The 24905-nt window shown below is 38.3% G+C and overlaps 2 protein-coding genes across 4 annotated transcripts in view; both read right to left on the bottom strand.

Annotated features, from left to right (window-relative positions):
- tub (TUB bipartite transcription factor) overlaps nucleotides 1-3739 on the bottom strand; it is a 67061-nt gene extending 63322 nt beyond the window's left edge. Inside the window, exons 1-3 of one of the 3 annotated variants that reach the window (XM_088077298.1) lie at nucleotides 3463-3739; nucleotides 2384-2442; nucleotides 1256-1338 (exon numbers count right to left, since the gene is read on the bottom strand). In XM_088077298.1, coding sequence (XP_087933424.1) covers nucleotides 1256-1311 — 56 coding nt within the window. In that variant the 5' untranslated portion in view covers nucleotides 1312-1338; nucleotides 2384-2442; nucleotides 3463-3739. Of the gene's footprint in view, nucleotides 1-1255; nucleotides 1491-2383; nucleotides 2443-3462 lie in introns of those variants that run through there. The other 2 variants (XM_088077293.1, XM_042488155.2) reach the window with 2 other exon arrangements.
- Nucleotides 3740-5795: 2056 nt separating this feature from the next.
- The window catches only part of rras2 (RAS related 2), a 39040-nt gene continuing 19930 nt past the window's right edge, over nucleotides 5796-24905 (bottom strand). Inside the window, exons 2-6 of the mRNA XM_042484660.2 lie at nucleotides 15122-15209; nucleotides 14781-14883; nucleotides 12549-12657; nucleotides 9489-9607; nucleotides 5796-7800 (exon numbers count right to left, since the gene is read on the bottom strand). Coding sequence (XP_042340594.1) covers nucleotides 7713-7800; nucleotides 9489-9607; nucleotides 12549-12657; nucleotides 14781-14883; nucleotides 15122-15209 — 507 coding nt within the window. The 3' untranslated portion in view covers nucleotides 5796-7712. The remainder of the gene's footprint in view (nucleotides 7801-9488; nucleotides 9608-12548; nucleotides 12658-14780; nucleotides 14884-15121; nucleotides 15210-24905) is intronic.

Raw genomic sequence — 24905 nt, 5'->3', positions numbered from 1 at the left:
CTAAATGACTCATTCGCACTGATGTCTCACTTTGAGTTGATGACATCAAACACAAAACTGACATTCTGTTGTTTTCATTTGACTATTTATGAAATGTGTCATATGTCACACTCCAGTAAACAATCATACACTAACAAAAACAAAAATGCAGCCAAACTGCTCGGTATCATGTTGTATGTTGCACGCCTTGCAGTCCTGCATGTTTGAATTGATGTATTATCAATTTGGTATCATAGATTATTAATGATTCTTTCTTAAGAGAGGTTATCCAATGTATTCCAAATGTAAAAAAATGAATGGTCAGCAACAATTTGTGTTGGAGTAGACTGAGATTAATATGCTCATTAACATTTATTTATTTATTTTCTCTTGCAACAAATTTCCCCCCTTTGTGTGTTTTTGTGGTTTGTTTTGAATGTTTATATGTGTTTTTGTCTGGTTTTTGTTTATATATTTATCCTGGGACAGCAGTATAAGGAAGATGTGTATTTAATTTGACTATACACGTATGCCAATCCCCTGATATAGTCTGCTGTGTCCTTAAACAATAAAAAATAAAGTTTGGGGTTTTTTTAAAATTAAAAAGCAGCCATTGTCACGCCAAGGACCAACGCAGCTCCACAAGTTTTTACATGTTTTTTAATCAGCAATGCCCTGTGTTCATACTCCTCATGCCTGTTTGAATTTGCACCAAAATGTGATTTCTTGATCACAGTCACACTCCCTGCTGAGACATATCCTGCCAACTTGCTGACTAATGAGTCCAGATCTGTGACTGAAGCACTTGAGCTTTCATACACAGATATTCTACCATTGTGCTGGTAATATGTAGTCTACTGAATAGTTGTAGTAATGCTCATCGTCACTTCTCCAGCACATTGAACTTTTAGTATAACATTTCAAGTCGTAGATAAATAGACAGATGGCCTATTGAGTATCATGATAATAAAAAAACACAAGATACTATGAGTACCATAAACAGGTCCACTTCTGTGAGAATGTTTTGGTGGTGTAGGTTTGTAAATATCATGGACATATAAACACAGAGCGAGGCGTAAATCCCGTGCCTCTGTCAGCACACACAGTATGATGCTTTCTCTTAATACGCTCGTATTATAGCTCCCTTTTCCAAATCTGCACCTGTCAACTAATTACGCATGAGTGGGCGGGTTCCCACCGACAAAAGAAACGCCATGGACTAAGATGAAAACTAGCGTTAAACGTATACTTGTTATCATGGGGAAAGCTCGCTTACCTGTCATAACTCCACCTACTGTAAGACATGCTCCTGTTGCTGCTGACTCCCTCCATGACTCCGGCGAACTGGACGGACTGGAACTGGGTGGTGAGACGGCAAAATGTAAGCGTAAAGGCTCCTCTCTCCGTCCTCACTGAACCAAACCAAACACGAACTACAGAAATCGCCGTTAAAGTGAATGAGCAGGAGAGAGGCTGTGCAAAGCCAGACGCACTCCTATGGGCTATACCACCACAGACAGGGGAGCGCGAGCTGTCAGCTCAGCTAGTGGTGCACGCGCGGATGCTTATTTATTTCATTCACGCGGACCTACACAACACTGATTAATTTTTACTAACAAAATCCCTACAGACTTTGTGTTAAAGGCCTGCTACACGTCAGCGTGAGTGAACGGTAGGATTCAATGGATTAAACTGTGATTTGTTTATTTTAATTATTGGCATCTCATGGTTGCCAGAAAGCCAATAGCAGTTAACCTTTTTAGTCATTTGCTGGTCAATACAAAAAGGCAGAGACTAGCTGTGCTATAACCCACAAAAATCTTTTTTTCCCCTTTTTTTTTTAATGCTGGACGAAATTATATGGATATGTGGGCACAAGAATTCATATGCTATGGATGTAATTTCATGCAAATTAGAAAAGGTCAGTTTTCATATTTCAGGCTCTCTCTGAGCTCACTGCTTATGGCATGCAGGTTAAGACTCCTGTTTCTCAAAGATCACTAATTCGATGTCTGCTCTACTGTGATTTCGTGCAAACAGGGAGACATTTAAAAACCTGTCATTAGGGAAAACAATTCAGAGAGGGAAGATAGGAATGAGGGCAAAGGGCATGCAGGAAATCTACTTGAGCTGCTATTTTAAGTATTTTTTAATACTTGATGAGTCCCAGTGTCCGCTATTGAATAGCTCTCATTTAAGCCAACAAACAAACATAAAGGACAGCAAAGCTGTGGAGGTCCATCAACTTTCCCATTGTTACCTCATTTTCTCCCATCTATATTTATGAGTCCAACCAGTGACACTCCCCACTGGAGCCAGATTGTTTTTGTTCTCATTATTCTTCTTTCTTCTGATTTTTTTTAAATAAATGTCTGTACAGCAAGAACAGTAAGACTAAACTTACCAAAATTGTCAGGAGGGTTTCATATTCCACCCACTGTTCAGGCACATTTTCCCAGTTATCTGGAAAACAGATGGCTTAGAGTGAAAGTCTTTCACCATTTAAATCTCTCAGTTCATCTGTATCTTTGCTCCAGTGGTCTAAAAATGTCAAATTTGATAACTTGTTCTCAATTTTCTCTAAAACAAATTGTCAGACTGTTGGTTCAAGTTACCCAAAACGATGGCAGGATCATCTACAGACATCACTCAAGTACAGTTATCAAGGAATTTTTGATATGTTAATCCATTATCAAATTAATTTCATACATTTTTAATCATCTTTAATGCTTAAAAATGTTTAATGTTTAATTTCACATAAATGCTCATAAATCAACATTTTCTGAAGCAACTGAAACCAAACTTGCATGTGTTCAGATGCCATGCCCAACACAGTTTTGGGATATTCTGCCACTAGGCCGTGTTACAAATACTAAAAGTTTATATCTCATCGGCTAGAGGGATTTTTATGAAATTTGGTTTGTTGGTCATGTCTCAGTCAATACATAGAATTAAATGAGCGTATGTTCTTATTTTAAAAAAACATATTTCCAAACATTTCACATCCCAAACTTTAGAAATCAAAATTTAAAATAAATTAAAAAAAATACTTTATGTCCTAGATAGCCGACATTTTTTTAGAACATCCACTAAATTGTGACAGAAGTTTGCCTCACTGCATCCTAAGGTCAATTCAGAAGTCCATCACTATATTTTTTCCAAAATATGCAAATCAGTTAACATCTATATCTCTAAGTCTCTAAGTCTTCATTCAAATGTTTTTAAAAAATTGACACAAATATTCTTTGGATGCTCAATATAGAGTGTTTCAAATGGTGTTCAGATCAGTCAAACTGTGAGTATGCTGTGATATTCAGAATGCTGTACTGTATGCACATTTTCTATTTCATCTCATCTTTGAAGAAATATCACTAAAATATTTTACAGTACACCAGCAAAAGATGTGAGATTTTTTTTTCGCAGAATTTTATCACCAAAGCTTTGACTGTTTCAAGCATTTTAAGTTAAAAAAGACAAAATTACCTCAGTTTTGCACAGGTGACATTGCTGTGTGAAGCAGTGAGGAAGTCTGGGTAAAATCCATGTTTTCCTGGTGGTACAGTGAAAAGTTGCCTTCTGTGACCATGCAAAGGTCCACAGTTTAAATGCCCAAATAGTGGCGTATTACCATTTTTTAAAATAAATTTCACCAGATATCTTTAACAACACGCCCAAGAAAAAGCAGGTTGATATGTCCTTTTTTCAGAACTGTATCTCTGACACTTAAATAGCTTTGAATTTTATAAGTTTTGTGAGGTCCCTCTCTGTCTTCTGCTCCTGAGGTTGGTTTGGCTCCCTGACCTCAGGGCTGGTGGGCGGGGTTGGAGAGGCCATCAGGGAAAGACCTGCAGCTGGGTACATGCACACCAGGTGTGAACATGCACCTGTTTCTGCCTATCTGCTGTGAACTCGTGTGGTTTAAAAGTTGACATGCTCTATAGTGTGGTACTTAATCAACCTCAAATTCTGAATCTCAAATATCCAATATGTGTAAACTTCTTCAAAAAGATGAATTTAACTCAAGTTAACAGAACTTGATTCAATTCATACTTTATGCTTGCATATACACAAAAGTGATTTGATTTGTTCAGTATTTTAGTAGCAATGTGGTTGCCTTTTTATGCAAAGGTTGGATGTTTAAATCTTACATTTGCTGTCCATGCCATATGAATCTTTTCCAGGATATGTTCTGACAGTTCTCTGACACATAGTATCAGTATATTGTATAAAATTACTAGACATGGGATGGATTGCAGGTCATGAATGAAGTAAAAATTCAATACATGTGTAGTCATGTGAAACACAAAGGACACAAATCCCGTCAAATGTCTCTGAAAGTAGTTTTATATACCTCAACAGAGCATCAGCGTTAAGATGGATCCCGCTCAAAGCTGCTTGTTCTTGCAGCTTTATTATCTAAATATATATAAATATATACATTGCTTTCTATTGTCGGATACTGGAGGATACCTTGCTTCTACTAATGAAAAATTTCTCATTCAATGTTCACTGTTTTGCAGGATCAAAAAGATGTCACTAGGAATTGATGACAATATGTTAACAGTGGAATATATGCTAATTCTAATTTTATATTGTTGATAATGATGAGTGCACTGGGACCATTACTTCCGTTACATTTACCCACAGTCGCTTGCATTGCACAGTGTTTAATACTAAAGCAAGATCATATCTTTACACCCACCCAAAATCACTACAACATCTTTCATTCATTTTGACTCCAGTGAGACCAGTGAGCTCAGAGGTCTACAGTTCATACAGTCAGAGTAAAAAGTTGCAAAGGACATGGTCTTCTATATGAAGGACTTTCTGAAACTAATCAGGATTCAAAGCATAGACAACTTTGAAGAGGAATGACGGTCAAAAAAGAGAGAAACCCTATTTCCACAAGCAGAGAGAGGCTGTAAAAATGACACATATTGTGAGAGATATCTAGGACATTACTCACAGTGGCGATGCTCTACGTGATGTTTTTACTGAACTACTGGAGTGAGTCTTTGTGGTTTACTTGGTTTTAAATGGCAGCGGCATGGGTTTTCTCCAGGTTCTCTGGCTTCCTCCCACAGTCTACAGACATGCAGGTCAAGTTTACTGGTGACTGAATTGCTCGAAAGTGTGATTACGCAAATAAATATATATACTATATATATATATACATGTGTTGCATTCTTTTTGTCTACAGTGTGTTTCCATGATATGTGTTGTATATTTTAACCCTTGTGGTTCAAGTATTCAATAACATTTTCTTGGTAAAACAACCCCCTTGTGGTCCAATATGTGTATGCATGCACATGTCAGTAAACAGGCTGCATGTACTGTATATTTTCAGCGTCTACTTTTGCTCTCAAAGGCTTTAATGTGGAAGAAAAAAGGACAACCGTACTTAGTTTGTGGGTCTGTGTGTTTGAAGACAGAAAATGTACTATTATATTGCCTCCAAAATAGTACAATTCTCCCACACATTAGACAGATGCTGTGGTAGCAGAGTTCAACAACAGGCCAAAGGTCTTTTAGGAATTCAGGAATTCAAGAAATATGGTCCCAAACAAAAAGACAACTGAGAAAAACATGCAGTTTATGTGCAACTTAAACCAAAGTAGATCGATGTGGATTGGTTAAAAAAAAAGAAATTCTCTATTGGATCTTTATCGTTTTCCAAGATATGAGTGGCATATTGATGCTGTAACGGCAAGCATGCTGTGAATAATAATGATCTCACTGGCACAAGGCTCAAGGTTCAGTATGTAAGATTCAGGTCTGTGAAGCTTTTGACTCTAAAAGAAAGATTCTCTACCCCATCTGGCTCAATGACAGATTTTATTTTAGCACCAAAAGCTAGACACAGGGCAAAAGACACTGATATGGAGGGAAAAGAAAAAAACAGTATGATTTGGATGTACACTATAGGATTTGCAGTAAGACGTGAAGTAGGTATTTCAAATCTCAGTGATTATAATAATTCATTCATGTGGTTTTAAGCTCCTATGTAAAGACCAGAATAATTTCGACAACCCTCTCTTCCTGACCTGGCATTTTGCACTCTGAGCTTGTGGTGAACCCCTCAGAGATAAATGTTTTCGCCATTACTGCGCCACAACAAGAAATAACATTCTTGGTCACATCTGGGTGAATAATCCAATTTTGTAAATTTGGGCCAACAGTCATCTTCAGTTTAAAATAATCAAGAGAATTAAATATTCCTCTTTACATATATACACAGCCATGCTGTGAATGTGTACTCACTTATAAACATATAAAAATACTTGTCACCTAGTTTGATAAGAAAATAATGTATAAAAGTAGAGTAGAAACATTTAATCAAGTCCATTACTTCCATCATCTGATTTTCTTGTTTATATTACAAGATGATGATATGAAAAACAAACTACGGTACTTCATTTATATGCCCGAACAGAAGTACAGGAGTTGAAAGGGAAGGCAGAACAGCATATTTGTGTCTGTGGCGATGAGAGCTCCACAGGTGGCAGGTCCGCTGAGTTCGTGTCCCATTGGAGAACAGCTTGTTTTAGGAAGTGCATCTCAATGCTTCCACTTGTTTTTCAAGTGGCAGATCATTGGGGGGGGGGTTATGTAACAGAATAATTCAAGGACACAAAACAGAAACATTGCCACTGTGTTATTGGAATGATATAACAGTTATTTGATCTGTATCATGGACTAAATGTTTGACAAAAAAGATGCATTACATCGGAATGATCTGAACTAAACGCTGAAAGCTTCTTGATTTGCAACAAATGGATCTTGGCAAAAGTTGAATATAGACCATACAGTGTTCAGTGTTTTGATCTGAAATCACGTTAGTTGTCAAAGACTCACAATGTGCTACCAATAAATGTATCTACCTCTCCTTAGAAGTCTGAAACAATGTCCAATTCTGGCTGAGTCACCACCTTCTGGTACATTGAGGAGATGGCGGAGGATAAGAATGCTTTAATCTATAAGACTTATAAAAAAATCAAATACAGTAGACACTCGATATTTGGCAATTGAGATGAAAGCAGAAACCACAGACAAAGAAGAAGAATCCACTGCAGAATGCCAGAAAATTCTATCATTGTAGCTTTAAGGGCTGTCTAGGCTTTATATTTATATACATACTTATATATTTACTTTCATATATGTAAAACCAAACTCAACCTCACACACTGTACTGTGGTGATTTAATAGATCATTAGAAGTACACTTTGAAAATCACAACAAATGTCACATATGTACAGTAGCAGATTAGCACATGGGAGTAAAGGTGGATATGGCACAACATACACAAAGCTTCATAAGATAATCTCTGCTCTGGTCAGACACTGGAAACTAAAGAAACTCATTAACATTCTGGATATATAGTTTTCATTCAATCTCGGTAGCAAGTACAAATTTCACTACAAGGCAAGAGAAGTCCTTCAGAGTACAAAACATTAATTTGTCAGGCTGATTTAGAAGGCAATGTTTAGTGTTGGGACTCTCTCATGTGAATTAGATTACGGCTGAAGGTAGAGTGGTGTTAAAATTTGGCATTGTCAGTTGTCCATAGTGATGTCCTGGGGACAGCAGTTCCTGGTAAGAGTATCTCAGAAAAGGCTGTCTGAAGTCATGCACGTGGAGAAGGCAGCGGTCAGTCATCCACTGAGGATGTGATGTCAGGCAGAGTGGGTGGGGTTGTAGAGAGTAGCTGCATGAGTTACAGTGATAAGGCCGACTCAGACGATCACACAATGGCAGCCGCTCTTGTCTTTCTCTTTTCTTGTAGGTTCCGGCGACGGTGGACATTCCTGCTCTTGGAATTTCCTGGGAGTTAGGAGAGAGCAAACATATCATGACACATTGGATCGCGTACTTGGCGTGGGGGGTATCGTAGTATTATGGTATACCAGGGTATTCAGAAGTCCAGAAGGTGTGATTTTAAATTTGTCAAAAGTACAGACCCTCATCTTTCTATTAACTTGATTCTGGAGAATCTGTATTGAGGATGTTTTGCATGCAGTGCGCATCACGTGCTCTGGAAGTTACGCCCGGGACACACTGCATGTGTGAGCAGTCTGTGTTCACACTGGCAGCGTTTGTTGTTGCGGCGCTGCTGCAGAGCTGCATGCTGTTATAACTACTGTATTTCCACAACTAAAGTTTTTTTATTTTGAAACAGAAACTGGAAAGGTTAAGTAAAACAGACACATTTGTATTTCCTCATGTCTGTGACAGATAAAGACATTCAAACTGTAATAAAAGCAGGTATAGTCATTATAATTATCAAAAGACCATTTTCACTGTCTAATTTTTCTGAAAACTGCACGCATCATGCCGAAAAAAATCAGCAAGACTCTTAACTAAAAGAGAATAAGGAAAATTTGTGTAAGAATATTACCTTTTGTTGACTCATTAGTGTGTTGTGTATTGAGTAGACCGAATATGGCAAGACAGCCTGCAGAGCGTAGCAAACTTGCAGTGCCGTATACCACGGTGAAATTCCAGGAAGGTGCGAAAGTATATACTGCCCAAGCCTACTGTGTACTTTTGCAAACTCTTTTTTTATTTTCCTTTTAAAGGAGCAGTGTGTAGGATTTAGTGGCATCTACTGGTGAGAATTGCAGATTTCAACCAGCTGAAACTTCTCCCATGTGCCAAGCAAGAACTCTCTGTTAGGATTTCTTCAGTGTGTATTGTTCAGGAGGCTTTTACTGGGAACCAAATTATCTGCAGAGATCTTGTCTTTACCAAAACAAACTGACCAGATGATAAAAATTAGTGACACTAAAAGCAGCTTCACCTTATATATTACTGTTTTTCCGATGCTGTTCAGATTGTCGTGGAGGGGCTGCTAACTACAGTAGCTGACGCGAACGCCCAGAAGGCCGTATCGAGAGCCATTCTCATTTGTCCATTCTGGGTTAAGGTAGAAACATGGCAGTGCAGTACTTATACTCAAAAAAACATACTTATTACATTATATTCCACTTCTACCAATATATTCCCCTAAATTCTACTCACTAAACCTTTAAAACAGAAATGACAGAAACAGATTTTTCTTAAACGAATTCAGCACCGTTTTGGTTATTTCTCTGAGATTTCTGTCTGTGTTGTTTTACCTGAGCATTTTCTTACTGGTTCGAAGTGGGCAAAGCGCAAGTAGGAAACAGTGACATCATGTACTTCCATGAGCCAATCATAATTTAGGGCGGGCATTTCTTTATTGGCTAGCTGAAAAGTCCCTGACAGGATGTGAACCAAACGCATTGAGATTCATGGTCACTGACTTAATCCCTTGGCTATGGTACCACCAGGGCACCCTGAGTCATAAATATTTAATGTTACATAATAAACAAAATCACTGTGTTCTGCATTATTAACAGTTATTACAGCAGCCTGCCTGAGTGTTCATCTTTTTAGCTTCTATTATACCTTTCAAAAACCACATACTTGAGCCATTGAAAGATCTTCATGAAGACAATGCGTACAAGATGCCTTTATGAATCACTTACCTGATTACTCTAACCAGCTCGTGGAAAGCCTGGTCTACGTTCATACGGATTTTGGCTGAAGCCTCCATATATGTGACCTTCAGTTGTCTGGCCAGCTGCTGGCCCTCTTCCTGGGTTACCTGAGGCAAAAGGAGGAGGAGAATAATAATGGGTGCCAACGTATTTGTAAACTGAGGTTAACCCTTTGAGGCTTGAACAATTTGGCTTGGTTTCTTTCGAAAACGTGGGAAGAGGATGAAGCGCAGCTTAAACAGAAATGGCCAAAAAAATTGCAAGAAATTGGTTGGAAAAAAAAGAAAAAAAAGACCTCAAGAAAGTGGTTAAAAAATAAATAACACTATAGTTTGTTTGACATTTTTCCCAGTTTTTTTTTTGATAATATCTATCCAATAGTTCTCTCCAGCTAATTTTCAGACCACTGCCTTGTCAAATTTTACTACTTTTTTGTATTTTTTGGGACATCGCTTGCCAAGTTGCACTTTTATTTCTGTGTTTTTGAAAGAAATCAGACACCAGTGAATGGCATCTGAATACAGCACGTGAGAAAATTGATGATAATTCAGGTGTTAAAGGGTTAATTACATAAAAAAGCATTTTCCAAAAAAAAACCATCAAAACAAGCCGTGCATTAGTGAAACACTGATACGTCTCTACCTGTGATCTTCTGACAAGTAGAGATTAAGCAGTTCAGTAAAGTGGCAACACATTTGTGCTATCACATTTTGTAAGAGAGCATACTCTCTTTGTGCACACACTTGTCTGCTTCTATTCTGCTTTCTATTCTTCTATTTTTACTTTCTTCTTATTTTCTGTGCTGAGGACATTTTCACATCTAAATGGAAGTGAACCTAACCCTTTGAAACATGAGCAAATTGGTTTAATTTCTTCAAAAAATAAAATAAAATAAAACACTGGAAGAGGTTGAAAATCAACTAAACAAGCCCAAAAATTAGAAAGAAATTAGTAAAAAAATTATAAGAGAATCACCTGAAAGTGCACACATGCACTCACACCCACACAAACAATGACAAAAAAAAGGAGTAAATATTTATTTATTTTTTTTAAAGACCTCAGAAAAGTGCTAAAAACAAAAACTGTGTCCTGAATCACAATTTTAAATTTATGATTAACATAATCGTGAATATAAATAGGACATTTCCCCCTTCATTTTTGGATAACATCTAATATATAACAACCTTCACCTAATTTAATTTCCATGTCACCTTTTACTATTTTTGCAGGACATTTTTTACCAAGTTGCTCATTAAATTTTTTTCCTGTTTGTGAAGGAAATCAAACCAATTTTCACAGGTTACAGGGTTTAAATGCTAATGAAAGGCATCTGAATGCAGCACAAGAAAACTGATGTCAATCCAGGTGTTAAAGGGTTAAAAACACTTATAGAGGAACTTTGCTATTGTCCTTTTCTCAGCTTAAAATGTATCTTAACATGATTGTGTTAAGTTTTTATATTTAGGCCGGCAGTTCTTATTTTTGATCTAACCAGGCTTTGTCCTGAGCCTTTACAATATCATCCACCATTTGTTTAAATACCACAATCCTACTGCTCTTCAACACCTAAAATGAAGCAATTTTGTATGCATGTCCTTTAGTTAAAATTGTATTCCATTTTGTAATTTCTCAAGCGTAAACTTAATGCACGCTTAAATCAAAATGAATGCCTCCGGGACCCTCTCTTTTTTAAACAGCTGCTCAGATAATCTGGACCTGAATTGGGCAAAAGTAATTAAATCCAAATATAGACTCCCTGATGGCAACAGGCCAGTTAACAAAAAAGAATTAAAAAAAAACAAATCAGTCATGTTTGGTGGAAAACACTGATAGGTGGAAAAAGGTACAAATGTGTTTGTCAAATAGCATAAATAGCATAAATTTAAAAAAAAAAAGTCTATTCATGCTAAATATACCATAACATACACTTTAAAACATGGAGCTGCAGCACTTTCCTTGTGCTGCTTCCAGATGCCGTTTCACAAGTATTTTAAACCTTTGGACCCCAAACAAACTGGTATGATTTCTTTCAAACACATGAAGCAAAGGCAATGAGCAACTTGGCAATAAATGTTTGCAAACTATTATTAGATTTAGAAATTTATTTTTAAAAAGTCAGGGGAAAATCACGATGGAAAAAAAGCTACGGAAAAAAACTGTACTCATAATTATCATAAATACATATTTAAAATTATATTCGAAAATTATTAGAATTTTTCCAGGTCATTCCTGCATTTTTGCCTTTCTTGGCTAGGACAGTGACAGCGTTAAAGGGGAAAAGAGAGGGGATGACATGCAGCAAAGGCCCATAAGGCGGAATCAAACCCACGGCAAGGACACTGCCTTCAAACATGGGGCACCTGCTCCGTCCACTGAGCCACCAGACGCCCTCTCAATATTTTTTCTAACTTTCTTTTTAATGTTTTAGTAAATTTTCATATAATTTGCTTGTACCTTTTTTTCACTCATTTCTTGCTAACGTTTGGGTTATTTGTTCTTTGGCTGCTCATTGCCTGCGCATGTTTAAAGAAACAGGTTTCAAAGGTTTAAAGTGTTATATTATGTCATGTTTCAACTTCTATTACAGCACTACCATCAAGCTAATCTGGTGTAGATCGCATAGATAGAGTAAATATTAATAATTTAAACCAGCACAAGCTAATTTCATGAGGCCTGAAATACTAAACGCTGATCTCCGTGAATAAAACCCATTAATAGTTATTGGCTTTTTGTGCCTGTAAGGCTCCTTTTCACCATAGGGGGGTGGTGTGGATTCATTGCAGGAAATGACAATCGACTGCGTACCAACAGCAAATTCATCATTTCATCACACTCCCTTTTCTCTCCATGCATCCTCCTCTTCTGACACCATCGTTTCTACAGCCTCTCTTTCATTCTTTCACTCACATCCTGTTGTATCTTGGCAGCTTGCTGCAGCTGCATCGCTTGCTTCCACTTTTAAATATGCAAATGTGAGTCCTCCAGACTGGTTGATATCATCTCTTTGTTAGTCAGTGGGTTCAGATCTCTGCAATCTGTTGGACTTACTTGTCTTTGTAGTTCCAGATCTGCTTTGTTTCCGACGAGGATCATAGGAAATTCATCTCTGTCTTTCACTCTGAGAATCTGTCTTTGGAATTTGTAGATTTCTTCAAAGCTGTAAAAACATATTACAAGGTGTTGAGTTTTCTGCACAAACAGTTTATATAATGTTTTTAAGTGTAAATGTATTCATTTAAAAAAATGCACATGTGCCAAATATCGCAATGTAGCTTATTGTAATGACCCACCCATGCACACAAACACACCCTTCACCCAGAAGTTGGGGTCACGGCCACTGTGGATCAGACTTAAGGTCTGAATGTGTCAGCAAAGAGAAAAAAAAGCCAGCCGCACTGTTACAGAAACATAAAATGTGTTTGTCTGAGGCTCTGCTCTGTGCACTGACCTGACCGTTGTCCCGCTATAATATAAAGACCATGTGCACTTTTTCAACCATAGTGCAAATAAAAATGTCAATCTGGAGGAGAAAAAAAAAAGCAGAACGCAACCACAAACCCAGGACGGCATTCCAGCCACGGGCCCGCAGACAGCTTGGTGAGCACATAGTAAATCTGGAAAGACTTGACTAATATAAATGGAGGAAGGAAAGACTGTTTACAACATAAACATTGGGAGGGGGCTGTGGGTGGGGGCAGGGGAGTGCAGCTCACTGCACTGCTGGGCAGGGACACAAAGACAGGGTGGATGGGGTGTGACAGACTGACTACAAGCAGAATATTACACAGTTTAATATGAAAACATTGTAAAGGTGATTTAAGCCAAATAGAAGTCAAATCAGGCTTTATCATCTCATGAGATTTACATAAATTCAAACCCCTATTTTTGACACTACTCAGGGTCAATACTATTTTACGCAAAAGCCAATTCATGTATTTACATTCAGTTATTATATTTCTATAGAACAAATAACTATGATGTCAAGTCAACAAAAACAATCACTTCCAGGTAGACAACTGGCTGTTGATTTGAATTGTGGAGATATGCATAATCTGCTGACTTGTTTATTTCTGTTGTCATTTTCAGCCGTAACTGTGATGTTTAAAGGTATTTAGTTAAGCCTTTAAGCACCTTCGACATCGACATCAGTTCTCCTGTGCTGCAATCAGATGCCTTTCACATGCATTTAAACCACTGAAACCTGAGAAAATTGGTTTGATTTCTTTTGAACTCCCATGTTCTGCAGAGAAAAATGAGTTTTGTGGCTTTGAGATGGTGTCAGAAAGGGCTGTCTGATTGCAAGCTAAAACAGTTAAAACATTCTAAATATAGTGTATACTTAAACTGATGTCAATTTCTTAGGTGGTAAACTGATTTTCTGTTGTATTTCTGACATAGTAGCAGCCTGAGGAGGGTTGTGGTAGAAAATCTCCCATTCTGTTACCAAGGTTACCAGAGTTGTTGCCAAATCAACCAGGACTGATATCATATGGATTATAATCCTTATAATTTTAACTTAAAATTTGGGAAAAAAATATCTTATTCTACATTATTTTACAGTATAATCTACTAAATATTCTTTATCGACTTTTTCCACCTCTTAATGTAAGATAATTGATTGAGTGGATTACATGAAACCCAGACTGTTTTATACATTAGGCCTGTGATTACACAAGTACATTAAGTTCAAATATTGCATTATACATACCTTGTGCATCTTTTTATGCACAATACCCCAAAATTCAATTTGACATATTTATGTCTTTAGAACTTTGAGATCTTCATTAAAGTTTAAATAATGTTATGCTAGACAGCACGACTTTGATTCACCGATGAGTCAGTTGTGTTTAAGAGGTTAGAGGCCTAAACATACTAAGATGAAAAGGTCCATATAATAAATAACAAATATAAAATTCGTGTCAATTCATGTTTACTTTAGTCTCTGCACTAGCCCATACACTGTTGTTGTAATTGCACATGAGCTTTATATAGGAAGCTAAGGTACACGAAAAAAGTGAATTCAAGAGAACAGGATGAGGGAGGAATGTTGAGAACAAAAGAAAATGACAACAAGAACAACAGAAAAGGGGTCCGGAAGTAAAGGCGGCAACAAGTGAGAGTATCGGTGCAAGATTTATGGTTTCAGTAAAGCTAGAGGCAGGGGAGGAGAGAACGCCAGTTGTGAACAGTAAACAGAGATGTGCAAACAGAGAAAAGCAAGAAGGACAGAGAAGCGAGATCGTAGCTGGTCGTTTGCACATGACGAGAACTGTCACTCACCTTCCTCTATCAGTGACTGAGAAGACAAGCAGGAAGCCCTCCCCTGTCCTCATGTATTGTTCTCTCATGGCTCCAAACTCTTCCTGTCCAGCCGTGTCGAGGACTAAAGAGAGTGTACACACATGCACAAGACAACATAAATCACACACAAAGAATAACTTGCAGCAAAGCAGACTTTTGCAAATTCCTCAAGTGCAGAAACATATATATATGCTACATGTGTAGTCTGCATGTGTGTGTGTGTGTGTGTGTGTGTGTGTGTGTGTGTGTGTGTGTGTGTGTGTGTGTGTGTGTGTGTGTGTGTTTACTCTGGTCGTGTTTGTTCAGCAAAGTGCACTTACTGTCAAGCCTGGCTGCCCTTTCGTCAATCACACACTGCTTGGTATAAGAGTCTTCAATCGTGGGGTCATAGTCGGTGACAAAGTACGACTGCAGGAGAGACAGAAGAGACAAAAGAGAGAGAGAAGAAACTTTGAATATGTCTGCGGGCTATACATTTTGTCAGGATGAGACACAAAAACAAACTGCAGACAGTATTCACTATATAACAATCTTTGCACTGAGATTACAAAACACCAACATGCTTTATGGTTTCAATAAACAGGAAATGAAGCAATGGATGCCCCTCGCTAAGGCATTCACTTTCCAGTAACTGCCAATTACACTTTAAGATACTATGCAAGTGGAACTGCCTCGTTCTTTCTAAGTATTGGCAACTTCAGTAAACCAAGTAAGTCTGACTTAACTGTCATCACAAAGAGGATTTTGCCAATGATGAATTTAGGAGTTTAAGAATATACACTTGAAAATATTAATTTAACTAACCTTGTCATTTTTAGGTTGCAACAACTTAACAAAATCAAGTAAAAATAACTACATTATAAATAAACTTAACAATTAGATATAAAGTAAACAGAAATTAAGACTAATAGTTATATTTACTTACATTTTTAGGGAAACTGGTTTACTGGACTTGTGAAATCAACTTGTCAGATTTTACAGTTTACACATGAAACTAGTTTTCAAAATAAACCCAGAATATAGGTAAAAAACTTAAATTTAGAAATGACCTGATGGTTTGATTTAAAATAAGTACATTAGTTACTAATGTACTGTAACGTCACGTGACATACATCACTAGCGTAGTGCGCTATACTTTCTAGCACACTAATCTGTTATGAAAATAATTCCATGATGACTTTCACTGGGGAAATGAACAGACCCTTCTGCATATGCAGACTTTATCACTCTTTAAACTATGGCAACTGCTCAGATCAGCAAAAATGCTGCCCCTGGTGCATCTCATACCGTAGCAAAAGGGTGCCTTAGTGCGTCGTTTTCTAATGCAGAGGGCCATGGACCAAGTGTCGATATTTGATGACTTGGTGGTGAGACCAGATTGGCAGGTGAGATCGAGACTTTAGAAAATGGAAGCAGCCAGGAGGAAGCAACAAAAAATCATGGAGGCAGTGCCAAAAAAAACAAAAAACAAACTCAAATATAGTAAGGTCGAATGTCAAGTGCACAAAGTTGGTGTTGGCTCTCACTTACGCCGGCAATACTGTTCACAAACATTATCAAACAATACCTTTAACCCTTTAAAACCTGCAATGACATCACTTTTCTTGTGCTGTGTTCAGACACCGTTCATAAGTATTTAAAACTTTGAACCCTGAGCAACCTGGTGTGATTTCTTTCAAAAACTTTCGAAATATAGGCAATGAAAAAAGGCAATGAGGTAAGTTGCAATTTTGTTCCACAAACTGCAAGAAGTTTTTAGATTTAGAAAATCATTTTTTAAAAAGTTGGGGAAAATATCTCGGGGAAAAAAAGAGAAAAAAAAATAGGGGAAAATGTATTTAATATCATCATATTATATCATAATTTAAAATTCTGTTACAAAAGTGCATTTCCTTGTTGTTTGTTTGTTTTTTTAACTTTCTTTCTTCTTTTTTAATTTTCTTGTACTATTTAGTAATTTCCTGATGGGTCATTTGTTCTTTTGTTGTTTATTTCCTTCTTATCATGGTTTTGAGAAGTGTTAGAGAGATAACATGTTTTTTTGTTTTCTTTTCTGAGTTGTTCCCAAATCTGTATCTATGCAGAATATTTTTTTCTATTTTCTTTTTGCTTTGCATGGCAGGAGAACAGTGTCCACAACTTGTATATACTGTAATTCTGCTTTGAATAAGTATGCACCATGGACTTAGGGGACACGTACGGTGAGTAAAATCAGCTGGCGTCACAATGAATGGATTTGAGGGCAAACAGCCACTCTGTCCTTGTGTTTTGGTTATAACAGCACAGACAGCCTCACTGACCTCTACCTTTACAACCGTACAGCAGACAGGAGGTAAACACTGTCTGCAGACACTTGCACAAAAAATGTCATGTAAATACTCCCTTACACAACAACTCTTACTTAGGCTGAGACAGCAGCCTGGTTTATTCATGCTAATGACATGTTTTAAAAAGACGTTTCCTCGGTTGCAAACGTTAACACCGCACACTCCTGAAACCTTTGAATCTTTCATTCTGGGGCCAATATCTGGTCTCCTAGTAACCTAAACTGGAAGGGTGGGGCCAGGGGGCAGGGAGCAGGGAGGAGGAGGAGTCATGCATTTTTTACATTTTTCCCATGTTTTGTAGTTCTTGCTATCCTCGGGGACTAGTTAAGTGGTGACAGCTGAGGGGAGTGCTCGGGGAATGTCGAACCAACACCCTAAAACACAGAGCGATCACGAGAACAGAAAATTCAGACAAGATTTCCTGTCATTCCAACAACAAGCCAAATTAAACTTTTACATTTTGTTGTTTGTGTGTGAAGCTGTGTTGTTTCATACAGATTTTATTCTGCTTGTTATTGGGCAGCCAGGGACATGTACTAAATGTCATCTGATTCTAAGACTTAAAATCTAGTCAGCTGATGCAGATCTTAGAAATAAGAAGCTGGTAAATCCCTTCTGTTATTATGATTAGAGCCAGACAAACACATCTGAATAACTAATATTATCAACTGATTTTAGCTTATCACAGGGACATGGTGGGCTTCTATGTTGGAGGATGGTAACATGTAATTGCAGGCGAGTACAGAAATGCCTTACAACTTCATTTGAGCTTATTTTGAAGTGACGTTTTTTTCATTATACATTAATATGCTGATCATTTCTCCATAAGCCATTTTGTCAGAAAATACTTGTGACAATTTTCCCGCAGCCCAAGCTGATGGAATCAAACTGCTTGCTTTATGCGACCGTCAGTCCAAAAATTTAAACTATATTCTATCATATATATAAAAGAAAGCATAAAATCCTCACATCTGAGATGATGGAACCAGAAAAAGTTTGGTATTTTTCCTTGAAAAGTGAGTAAACGTTATCAAAATGATTGACTAATGCACTTATTGCTGCAGCTTTATCAGCATTAGTGTTTTTCAGAGGGCCCTGAAAACCCGCTCATCACCATATCTTGGTCCAGGTAACCACATTTATGAGATTAAAATAGGCGGTTAAATGATACTACTAATAATGATGGTAATAACAATAATAGCAATACTACTTCTAATAACAATAATCGTATTTATTAGGTATTTAAAAAAAGTGCAATTTAAAATGTATTAATTTAACAGACAGGCTTCATTTAAGCGTAACTTAGGATTTAATATAAGAAAAATCAGCAAACTTTGTGTGACTTTCTGTTGACATTACATAGATTAGACACAGCGACCTTACCAGTCCCAACCAGTTCACACTAATACTGGAAAAGCTCTATATGTTGAATAAATACCAATGTCCTAACAAGTATTCGAATACTCATACTCATACCCATCCCTTGTGTCTCTGCGTATATATTGCCACCAGATTTTTTCAACTCTCAAATGTCAATATCAGAAATGGCCTCAAGCCTTAATTTCTAAATGTGGATGTTTGTGATTCCAACTTGTCTCCTGTATACAAATTCTTTCCTCTCACCTGCAGCTCCCTGTTGTTGCAGGAGATGCAGGTAATCTCTCCCTTGCACTCTCCTGTCGCTCTGCAGCATGCAAGTACGCTGACCTGTGCCACATCCACTCACCACTGTTCAATAATTCATCAGTATTACTGTGTATCCTCAGAACATGCTTCACTGCACTGCACTGCCAGTGTGCCTTCAGACGACCAGACAGACACAGAAAGAGAGAGGGAGAGAGAGAGAGAAAAGCTGCTGGTGTTTGGTGTCCCTCCCACCACCAGTAAAACCACTCACCCAGCCGTTGCTTCAGCACGTGACCTCGGCTTCCCGTCAACCTCTTATTCCTATTCTGTCAACCTCAGGCAGCCGCATTGAGCGCCGCACTCCTCTGGTTATTCCTCCCCTCCCTCCACATGCATGGGGTAGTGTAGCTGCCTCACGTACTGTTCTGGCTGAGCTGATTCTCTCGGAGCCGTTCCCCGTGATAGATGAGGCTGTTCTGCAGTGCCAGCAGCACCACAGCCAGCACTAACAGGGCCGTAGCTTGGCCTTGCCGGGGGGTGAGCTAGGTGAGGGAGTGCAACATGACTCAGGAGGACAATAACTATGTGACATAAGCCCGCCTGAGTCATGTCCAGTAATTTGACCTATAAATCCTTTTTTTGGTCCATGACTTCATCAGATGGAACAGGCTCCTCAAACACAATAAATCCGGCTGATGAATCAAATAGAGCAATAACCCACAAGTTGCTACTACAACCACCGACTAAGGCTGAGTATCAAACCTTACAGAGTGCCTCAGGGATGGCGTTTTTCCGCAGGCCAACCCGGAAACTAACATCGCTCTGGTTCCCTCGTCAAGAAGCCTATGGGATTTTTCCATTGGACTACTGCAGAAAAAAAGCTCTGTGGTTAACAAATGTTTCTAATATTTATATGTTTGGTTCAGGAAGATAATCTTTACAAATTAAAACCCCTTTTAGGATTTTTGAAGCCTAAATGCAGTTGCCAGAAGTAACGCTAATGTTAATTTCAGGCTGAAAATAACAACTTTGGTCTAACTCTGTCATTACAAGTAAGGATACAGACAATGGTGTATGAGCACTGCTGTTACATGTACCAAAAATAAGGGTTCAGGGAAATGTTTACACACATTCAAAGGTGCTGAATTTTAGGGCTACAATGATTGTTTTTTTTTAAATTTTCATTTACGTAAAGTCATCTGCCGTTTTTTGTGTTTTTACAATTGACTGTTAAGTCCTTTGGGCTATAAAATGTAAAAAAAAAAAAAAAAAAAGAAAGAAAAACACCTGTCACAGTTTCTCTGATCCTAAGGTGAAGTTTGTTCAACCAGAAATCCAAAACCAAAAGGTGTGTAACATTTACAAAAATGAAAATCAGAAAATCCTAATATTTGAGAAGCTGAGCCGGAGAGGTCTGATATTTTGGTGGAGAAATTACTGACACTATTAATTGATAAATCATTGTATTTCAGTCTACTAAAAGTCTTGTAATTCATTTTACTATGTTGGTACTGGTAAGTCAAATCCAGTATCATATTGACTGAGGAAAAAAATCTTGATATCAAACATACTTGCAAGACAAGCAGTTTCGTCAGTGTTCTTACTGTAATCTGCCAGACTCTATCACAGGTACAGACTGAAGAGGCAGATGGATTCCTAGACAGATTTCCATGAAAACACTGGACGGCTGACATTCACAGGAAGGTCAACAGCACAATCCTTGTGTGAGTGAAGACTGGACTGTATAAACACACATACAGTCCACAGTGGCCTGTGTGCAGTAAATCTGAGCAACCACGCTGAGCAACAACACTAAAAGCAGCCCATGCATTGACAGTATTCTGCAGCAACTTTGAGAAGCTGGGGTGAGATATTATTTAATTACGACTTGGAGCATGGAATGGTGCTAAAAACCTAAAAACAAACTCAAGCTCCACTTGGGCAATCATTAGGCCAGTGCTGACAAGACCACCATCGTGGGCGTGTGTATTTGTGAGACAATAAACCAGGATTATTAACATCCTTGGAATTTCACCCCCGCCAAAAGAAAATTAGGCGGTGCATGAGCACAAAGAAGCACAATTTATATAGATTAAGAGAACAAAATAAAACAAAGGGAGACAAATCCAAAAGCCTGCAGAACCAAGCTGCAGTACAATTTAGATGTTGGTGGCAAGGTGGGCCAGGCCACACTCAGCCCCGGTCAGCTCACCAGGAAGGAAACTCCACCTCGGCAGCAGGCAGCTGGCCCAGCCGAGCCTTCGGGTGGTGGTGATGTCACAGACGACATGTTCCCCTACCCCGCCTACCTTCCAAAGTCCAAACCTGTCACTCAGTTCCCCTCCAGCATTCCAGCCATACATCCCAGCCCTCCACCCACATACAGCACATGCACGCTTGCACCAGGAAAACATTAGAGGCCTGTTTTCACCATGAATACAAGGTCAGTGGATGAGTCTCAGCTGCAGTACTCGGGCTGTTCTCTATCTGGATGCTTTGTGAAACAGACGGACTGAAAGTACTACAGAATCACTACTACTACTACTACAGAAGAGAAGTCAAAGAAAGAGTCAGTTCAATTCATGATTGCTTTGATTATTGATTACTGTCTTGATTTTTTGTTTTTGAAGTCAGAAATCTGGAAAAGGTGAAAAAAAAGAGCACCCATCTCAGAACTATTTCAGTCAAATCATATTTGGCAGTTCAATAGAAATATTTTATTTGTTTTTCATACAAAGTCTGAATAGGCTCCTCTTCATAGTAACAGCAGTGTTCACGTCATATAGTAAACAAGCTAATGGCACTAATGACAGATTGCAAATGCCCAACAACATTTTTGGTGACTTTAGATAAACAAAAGCCAGAGACTGTATCCTATTAACCATCTGTGAATTGTAAATTCATTTCTTAACCTTAAGGTGCGGCCTCTCTCTCCCTCAGTGCTGCTGCAAAGAGCAGCGTGAAAGTCAAGTGCACTCACTCCACAGCAAAATCTGAGGACCAAAATCTCCAAGGAGAGAACACTGCACAGAAAAAAAGGACTGATGAACTTGAAGCAATCTCAGTCAAGTGAGGTGCCTGACAGATGATTTCAGTCTCCAATTTTCAAGCGGCCACCCTAAGTCAAATCAAATCAAATCAAATCAAATCAAATCAAATCAAATCAACCCTGCTCCTGCAGCCTCTCTGTCCTAAGCTCCTCATACCAGTCATGGGCATAGGTGCATGCTGCATACAGTAACCCACAGTTTCCCGTACACTGAATTAATTAATCTTTTAACTAGCCAGCTACTTCATTGTCACTTCGCCTTGTTCCCTGCCACTGGAGCAGGAGGAGAGATGGTGGCAGCTCTGGAGCTTCGATCAGTGCCTGTGACGGCAGCAACAGAAAGTTTGCCAGGGATGTTTGGTCCCACGGAGCTGGTGTTTGCGCTGGCTTGATTCAGCTCAGCCATTGAATGGGGTTCTCGCTCCGGAACTGCTGCTCGCTCTCCTCTCGGTGACGTGATCTGTAGTCGTGGGGAGCGAGGCTGAGGACACGCTGTGATTCGAGGCTAACATTTGCTACATATACGTGAGCTTGAAGTTGCAGCAATGAGTCTTTGGCTCGGTTATCGGAAAGCGAAATGTGTTTATTTTTGTTTATTCGTGTTTCATTTATTGTCAGACTCTCTTTTAGACTCTTTTTGATTAGCCTATCTTCCTTTTTTGGGTTGCTTTGCAGTGTCGGTAGCTGGTGTAAATGCTCGAATAGCAGCTTTTTGTGCAGGATTCTCTGACTAAAACCAAGCTTTTACTGAAGGGATAACCACACACATCTGCATTTAGTCAGTTAATCATTTGGGTTTTTTTGTTTGTTTGTTTGTTTTATAAACAGCAGTCCAATACAAAAACAAATTCAACTGACAGTGCAGCTAATCATCACATTTGAGAAATTAGAACCAGAAAGTCTCTTGCATTTCTGCTTGAGAAATGACTTAAATGGTTAAATACAATTATCAAATTTGCTGTTGATAAACATCTTGTGGATTTACAAACTGACAAAAACTTTAGGTATTTTAGCCATGCCTATAGCCTTAGTATTCAATATTAAGCAGCCAATGTGTGGTCAAGTTGGTAGTGTTTCACAATTTGAGTATATGCATTTATTTCAAGCACCTGCTCAGGTTTCTTCTAAGCCGACCGCTCTTCAGTGGAGACATAAAGCAATGAATCCTGTCTGACTGCCGGTTGCCAGCCTCAAGGAAAGCAAGAATGGGTGATACGTGTAGGCGTGTAATCAGCATCATGCTTGCACTATGCACCCACTTCCTCTCCACACATACAGCTTTACTAACACTAAATATAGATCCTTTTCCATCTCTGTCTGTTATCCTACTTGTTTGGTTAGAGCTGCCTCTTTGACTGTTAACCAATATAGCATCATTAACTACACAGAGCACAAAACCACAGATCAGCACCAACGCAGAGAAGAAACTGAGATTTCCACTACAAAAACTCAGGCAATTAATTAACAAAAACACACTGTACCTACGCAGATGAGGGGAAATGGTGTGCCTGCCTACTAGACTGTCATAATGAGAAGGAATGCTGAGCTACAACAAATAGTCATCAACACTGTTAGGAGTTAATTACCTTCCGCATGTGGCCCGATGCCCAATGAGGACTCACAGACCTTGACTGGAAAATCATCAGCCGTAGTTAATCTTTAATTAAAGAAAAATGTAGATGGAATGCCATTAAATTGTATTATTCTGGGAAAGATTCTGTCAGCATCAGCACATTCATAACAACCTTCTCATTCCCTGCACAGATACACGGCAACCTACTTTTTCATAATGCTTATACTTACAACAGATTTTAGAATTTAGAAAGTAACACCAATCTTATGATCTCATCTTATTTTGAAGCTTCGTCATCAAGCATTGCTCAACTCGAGTACTCAATAACTCAAACACACTAGTTTTGTGCACTTGAGGACTTGAGGACAAAAAGATGCAAGAATAGCTCTGGATAGAGGAGTGGGTGTGAAAATGAGCCAAGTGTGGTTTTGTGCATTTTGCAAAATGTGCTGAAGGTGAGAGCAAGAACATTCTCAAGAAGACATTGTTTGCGCAAATTTAATCAGTAAGCTTTGTTCATAAAAGATTGAAGAGAGAGTCATTGTGTTTATCACAAGAATCTGAATAACTAAAACTAGTTCTAAAAACTGCATCATCTGATGTCAGCTGTAGGACTCTGGCTATTGAGGGTGTCAAAGATTATCATTTACTTCTACAAGAGTCAGGAGAAGCTGGGATCCACTTACAGTGAGGAATCAAACTGGTCCTTACTTCTGCTGACAGGGCAATAAAAACTGTCACAAAGGCCGAGGCATCAGCAACAAGAGGCTGGATCGGAGTAGCCACCGAGGGTAGGGGGCGGGGACAGCCCTCCAGCTGAGAGGTGAAACATGCCATGTGTAGTGGGCCACAGCCAAGTGCAGTAATTTCAATTAAGGACACAAACGTCATGCCAGACAGTCTGGAGCCTGCTGGGTCCAACCCTCAGACAGACAGCAGCAGAATGTGACAGATTGTGGTGATCCACCTCTGATAACACATCGTGACATGAAAACATTAAAGCATAAATAATGTATCGTATCATAAATATTCATGCCTGTCTTTCTTTTCAAGGATTTCCTCTGAAGGTTCATTTATATTCATACAATTCACTAGATACATTTTACGAGATTTATTTGTTTTTTCTTTGTACCTTTATTAAGGCTGGGCAACATGGCTTTAAAATAATATTGCGATATTTTAGGAAATGTCATGATACACAATAAAAATTGAAATATTTTGAAGTCTAACACTAAAATAAAAAAATACTTTAAATAAACTACAGTTACAATAAAGTTCAATAAAGGGGCTACTGCCATATAATAAAGTTAAATAAAGTATTGTTATATAAAATTATTAAATTTTAATAATATATTGTTTTAATGAAGTTGATTTTATAGCCATTTTTACTTCAATCAAAAGGAAAATCATTGAGCTCCAATTTTTGTCCTCATCTCTCACTGGTCTCATAATTAAAATAAAAGGTTAAGTATATAAATAATGACCCCAAGTTTGAGGAAAGTATGATAGCTTGTGTTAATGATAGCTTC

Source organism: Plectropomus leopardus, chromosome 1 (assembly GCF_026936395.1).
Source record: "Plectropomus leopardus strain MGB_pleo_1.0 chromosome 1, ASM2693639v1, whole genome shotgun sequence".
Classification (NCBI taxonomy): domain Eukaryota; kingdom Metazoa; phylum Chordata; class Actinopteri; order Perciformes; family Serranidae; genus Plectropomus; species Plectropomus leopardus.
The sequence above is the reverse complement of the archived record's forward strand: the minus strand, read 5'-3'. Positions and strand labels throughout refer to the sequence as shown.